The sequence below is a fragment of the Apaloderma vittatum genome, unplaced genomic scaffold, assembly GCF_000703405.1.
Source record: "Apaloderma vittatum isolate BGI_N311 unplaced genomic scaffold, ASM70340v1 scaffold10927, whole genome shotgun sequence".
Lineage (NCBI taxonomy): Eukaryota > Metazoa > Chordata > Aves > Trogoniformes > Trogonidae > Apaloderma > Apaloderma vittatum.
Genome location: NW_009724561.1, coordinates 10,042 through 16,129, shown reverse-complemented (window position 1 = coordinate 16,129; position 6,088 = coordinate 10,042). Strand labels below are relative to the sequence as shown.

At 46.2% G+C, this 6,088-nt stretch overlaps 1 protein-coding gene across 1 annotated transcript in view; it reads left to right on the top strand.

Annotated features, from left to right (window-relative positions):
- Positions 1-1,247: 1,247 nt before the first annotated feature.
- LOC104276292 (Friend leukemia integration 1 transcription factor-like) overlaps positions 1,248-6,088 on the top strand; it is a gene marked incomplete at its 3' end in the record, with an annotated part of 10,230 nt that continues 5,389 nt past the window's right edge. The window contains exon 1 of the mRNA XM_009872550.1: positions 1,248-1,453. Coding sequence (XP_009870852.1) covers positions 1,323-1,453 — 131 coding nt within the window. The remainder of the gene's footprint in view (positions 1,454-6,088) is intronic.

Below are 6,088 nucleotides of genomic sequence, written 5' to 3'. Positions count from 1 at the left end.
TCTCGTGTTTACCCAGTAGACTCTAACTGTTGCCATTTTTTGTGATGATATCACGAGCCTGGTAATAGCCGATTTGCACTTAAATTCTCCTGTAATCGGAAGATTCCAGCAGCTGCACTTTCCTGAGTTTCCAGGATTCCTGTTTCCATTTCTGTTTATGGAAGAATTTCCAGAACACTTCAGAAACAACTAGTAGGGGCGAGGAGAGTGATATTTTATGATTTTTAAAAGCTCACACTTGGGACTGTGTCCTGCAAAATTGAGACAAATCAGCTTTCAAAGCCAAGTGTCTGCACGTTCACGGGTAACCCATTGCTGCAGACACATCCATGTTATGGGTTTTTCGTAGGTGGGTCCATCGCTGCCTTTGTTTTGGAGGTTTGCTCCATTAATTCGCATTAAAAGAGTCTGTGCTTTTAGTCTGGGAGGTTTCTTGTTCAGTTTCTGGCTTGCCAGCCGCCATGGCAGCTGTGTTATGTGTGGTTAACTTAGCTCCCTAAAGAACATGCAGGCTTTGTCAGATGCACTTGCAGTAAGGCAGGGCTGTGCCAAAGCCTTTAGGAGCCCGCCATGCTTCATTTAGAAAACCTGAGGCCAGGAAATTGATAGTCAAAACTTTTTGTCAACATTTGGAGTTTGAGCAGGGAGGGAGAGGGGGGGGGAAAAAAAAAAAGGATAACAATTTCCTGTTTTTAAGCATTTCTAGAAATGCACGGTTTGGTAAGTCACCAGCCCTACGCTTCCCACAAAATAAACAAAAAGTGTCAAGTAATGCATTTTTCATTCCACCGCTAACACCCGTAACTCTGACCTGCAGTGACTGCTTCTCCTTGGCCAATAACCTCAAAATATAAACACCACACGAAACCCTTTGAAAGGAGATGTATAGACCTTCAAGTGACACTCCAGAAACGTTAACGTTGGTTGGTTTTGGACCGGCGAGTGCGGGCGGGTGGGCAGGGAACTGTGTGAGATGGTGAGAAGGATGCAGCAGCCACCTTTGCTCCTTGCAGAAGTTGAGTTAACCTTAACTCTGGCCTTTTTTCAACCCGCCGGTTTTGCATACGGGCTGATGGCCCCCCAAGAACCTGATTGAACCAGCGACGCTGGCAGATGGCAATTTCAGACAGCGCTGGGCAGCTGTGGGGCCCTTGCAGGTGCTCACCAGCTCAGAGAGAGAGGAGGAGTGGTGTTACTAGTTTAGTCATTTTTTGTTATATTTTTTTTTTGTTTCTCCTCAGGAGGCTTTGTCGGTGGTGAGCGACGACCAGTCCCTCTTTGACTCCACGTACGGCGCCGCCGCTCACCTCCCCAAGGCAGACATGACAGCCTCAGGGAACCCCGACTACGGCCAGCCGCACAAAATCAACCCGCTGCCTCCCCAGCAGGAGTGGATTAATCAGCCCGTCCGGGTCAATGTAAAAAGGGAATATGACCACATGAATGGATCGAGGTAAGGAAAGAGCCTGTCCGCACCCACCCAATCTCCAACAGAAGCAGAACATGTTTTGCCCATTTGTGCTCTTGTCTTGCATCTCACCGAGCTCCACCACATCCCTCTCGCCCCATCACTCTTGTTTTCTTAATGCCCTGAGGTTCTGAGGTGCATCTCTCCCAGTCCCCATGTACAGACTGGGACACGAGCCCGCCGGGACGGAGCTCACCCTTTTGTAAATCACACGTTTCGCCATCGCAGCATCCCACAAACGTGCCGTGGTTCAAGGGGCTCCTGGAGTGGGTCACAGGGTGATAGCTGGGGTTTGTAGGGGTGCTCCAGAGTGAAGCCAGGGAAAGTTGCACTCATGGATTTCGTGAGCTTCCCCAGAGGACATCTCTTAAGGTCTCCTCGGAGTCTTGAGAAAAGAGGAGACCTTATGGTGGCCTTCCAGTATCTCAGGAGGGCTACAAGAAAGCTGGTGAGGGGCTTTTTAGGGTGTTGGGTAGTGGTAGGACTAGAGGGAATGGATTAAAGCTAGAGATGGGTCAGTTCAGACAGGACATTAGGAAGTTTTTCCCCACAAGGGTGGTGAAACACTGGAAGAGGTTTCCCAGAGAAGTCTTGGAGACATTCAAGGCCAGGCTGGACAGGTCTCTGAGCAACCCAAACTAGTGGGTTCCCCATGGCAGGGGATTGCAACTAGATCATCTTTAAGGTCCCTTCCAACCCTGACAGTCCTATGATTCTATGACCTGTCACTCGCTTCATGCTCCGCCAAGGCAGGAGCAACCATGGAGAAGGGGAAAGAAGAGAAGAGTGAGGTCCTTTCTGTGGGTCTGTGAGGTGTAACAAAACAAAAGGCACATCTCGTGTGTGACTCCTGGTGAAAAAGAGAGTTCAGGAGTAATTTGACCAGTCACAGGGGTACTGGTTACGGTGTTCTTTGTAGCTTTTAGCCACTGAAGTAGGAGGCCTGCGCACCGACTTTTTTAGTCAGAGCTGGGGGAGATGGATCATCTTCCTGTTCAATGAGAAACTCAAAGACATGCAAACATTTTATTATCACAGCTCAGATTGCCTCTCTTCAAAACACTTCTAGAAGCCCAAAAGGCTAGGAAAAAAATCCATTTTCTTGGACAAAATCGGTAGAAACCTTGATTTTTATTTTTCAGTTTCAAATGTATACAGCAAAGACTTTAGCATTAGACTTTAGAGTTCAAGTTAATTTTAAATTTGATTTTAATTTCAGAGCCACAAACTTCTCTCACATTTATAACATCTTAATACGAGACAGATAAACAATGTGAAGTTTTTCTTCTTCAGGGTTAGTTTAGGGTTCCTACCAGCCTGTTTTCCTGGTTTCTGAGAAGCTAACAAAGTGTAGAGTTTGAAACAGAAAGCAGCCTCGCACTTTCAGACTTCTAGAGTGAGGGGATGTGTTAAAGACTTCAAACAGTTGGGTTTTTTTTTCCTCGTAAGTGTACAATAGATGCTGATTTTACTGTAAGATAAAGGTCTTGGCGTCAGTTGGCCTTTGATGGTGATCATTTGTAGATTGAATTTGATCTCGCCCTCGTTGTACCTCAGTATTGTTTCTGGACTTCGTAAGAATGACATGGAATTTTGCCTCAGAAAAAAATAAAATAGTCATTTCCTGTAAAACACCATCCTTGGGTAACACAGGCAAATGGATGGATCTTGAAAGTACCAGGAGGTTGGATTTTTTTGATAGCTACGAGGCTGGAAGCATGTTTTCCACATGGATTCTGCACTTGCACGTCCAAAACTCTAGGTAGCATCCTTGTATGGACTTAGGAGTGAAACATATTGGGCTGTCTTTCCATCTTTGCATCACAATTTCCTTGTCTGCTCAGAAGAAAAAAGGGAAATAATGCTGCTTTGACAAACTGATGCATTACCAACTCTAAGTGCTCTGGTACCTGTGGAGAAAGGCCCTCAGAAGGGTGTTTATTCTGGGCAAAAAGGGAAATCCTCCTTTAGCAGCTTGCTCAGGGCTATGAGATTCCTAGGCAGAAACTGTCCTCAGTGTCTCTCAACCAGCAACTTCCCAACCCATTACAAAAAAAAACACCCCAAAACTGCTTTGAATGTCAGAACTAAGCACTGACATAGCTTCCAGCCTTGCCTTTTGACAACTTGTTAACACAAGAGCTCCAACCCACCCGAGAAACGAGAATGTTGCCCTGATTTATCCATCCTGTCCTCTTATTCGTGGCTAAAAACTTGCCCCTCTGCCCGTCAGCTGCTTGGCAAAACCCACACAATACAAAGTCATGGAAACCTCGAATAACAAAACCGATTCCCCCTCCCCTCAGCCTCTTCTTCACCCTCTTGTTTTTCAAGCACGCTCTCGCACCGGCTTCCAGCTGCCTTTATTCGAGGGAGCAGCCTTTATTCTCTGTTTCACCTGTACTCGAGAGGATGCTTTGTGTACTCTGGGGAGTGATAAAGCTACAGGAAACCTGCCAGGGGAGGGAGCTGGAGGATGAGAAGGGACAGCATCCAGCTTTTCTTTTTCTCAGCAACCCGCTCCGACCCTGTGAGGTGATGGCGTGATGAGTTGGTTTAGTCCTCAGCGCTAAACAACGCGGAAACCCTGACATGTTCTAACCCCGCACCAGGTTTTCCTGGTTTACTCCCAGTTTGGGAAGAGTTTCTCTGAGAACTACATACTTACTGTGTGCAGGGGGTGCTCAGGTGGTGGTAGAGGAGAGAACGGGACTTCTGCATTATTGCAAAATCCAGAATTAGACATTTGGTGAAAGTTTCTTGCCAGACCTGGATGCAGGGCACAGCCCCAAAAATCTGTCCTTGCACATTTTAAAGTCCAATAAATAAAGAAGCAAAATAGTTTGGAAAAAAAATGCTGGGTAAAGTTTAACCCTATTTACAGGTCATTTTATTAATAGATTTTTTCTTTATATTTTACCTAAATCCCAATGAAAAGAGGGAATCAAACAACAGGCAATACAAACTTTGACTGTATTTACCAGTCTACTGCAGATCTGCATTTGTAGCTAAACTAATTAATTTTAAGAAGATTTCTATAATCTCTGAATGTGAAAGAATGTTCTGAATGTGTGCCTGGATGCGGGCAAATTTTCCAGCTGACGTTATGAATTTTGCCTAGCTAAAAAAAAATGAAGCCAAGTGCTTTGAGAATGCTTCGGGGACGTTCTCTTGCTTCGGAATATTAGGATGATGCCGAGGTTTGGGCATGTCGGAACATTTTTATGCCATTATCATTTTCTCGAAACAAAGCAAAGGGAGCATCTCTGATGTCTGCGAGAATAAAAATCCTCTTTAAGCAGCGTGTGAGCCCTCTAGTGGGATTCCCTGCGTTGTTCTTGTCCCCTGATGGAGCAGCAACTCTGCCATCCATCTGTATGTGAGAAACAGGATTCTTTTCCACCCTCCTGAGCCTCTGTGCAGGCTCACAGCATGGCTGTTCTTACTTCCTTCAGTGAATGACAACGACAAAAAATATCTAAAAACCTAATTTCAAGCGTAAAGGTTGGAGCTGAGGTGACCAAATGGAGACTTACACCAAAAAGTGGCAGATTTAAAAAGAAAAAAAGATTGGAAGGGAGGAGGACTGAAAGGATAGGAAGAAAGGGATAGGAAGATGGAGGAAATATCCCACTGACTGCAGCTGAGTCAGGTTCAGAAATCACTGAAATTCCTTATTTTGTTCTTTCCAATGAAAGCCAAAGGTGATTCCTCGACAGAGGCCCTGGGACAGTAATTGCTTTATTTTCAGGTGTCTGGAACCTGGGCTGAAGCAGCACAGAGGATTCATTAGTCAATGCCAGGTTAGCTGCTTGCCCGTTTTGGCCAGTCGAGCGTAAACTTTCCCAAAACACCGAGCTCTTGGCGTCCCCAGAGACTCCTCCTGGAGCTGCTGGAACGAAGAGTCTTTGGACAGACAGGGGGAATGAGCATTGCTTCGTGTTCCTTGGACTCTGTCACTGCCACAGTGAATGCACTTCAGAGATCTTGTGAAAGCAGCCTATATCCACTTTCCTCGGTAGGTCTACAACGTTTCTGCCCAGAACCTGAGTAAGTCCAGCATGTGGAGCCACTTGAAAGGCTGAAGTCTCTCTGAAAAGCCAAGGATTAAGCTGGCATCTGAAACCCCCTCATGCAAACCCTCCAGTAACGAGGAGATCTTTGCCTAAATCTGCTGGTGGGCGATGCATGAGCTCAGACCTGCAGTGAATACACTATTCATGGCTCGCGGCTCCCCTTTCTCATTTGATACTGTAGTTGTTCCCCGCGCTGAATTCTTCTTTGTGTCGCCCACGGCTACACCTACCTTCTGCTGGGATACTCTTAGATCCCTCATCGTAGGCTGGGGAAAGTCAGGAGCTGCAGAGTCTGGTGGCACCGTCTCATTTCCCAATAATAATTTCTATGAGTCTATGAAAAGGCTCCGTTTGGATCTGGTAGGAAATGCCAGAGGGCACAAAAGGATCTTCCCACTCACTGTCACTAAAGATTTCATGGTCTCGTCTCGTCTCTTCTCGCCCTCTTCTCTTCTCGTCCTCTTCTCTTCTCGTCCTCTTCTCTTCTCGTCCTCTTCTCGTCCTCTCCTCTTCTCTTCTCCTCCTCTCCCCTCCTCTCCCCCTT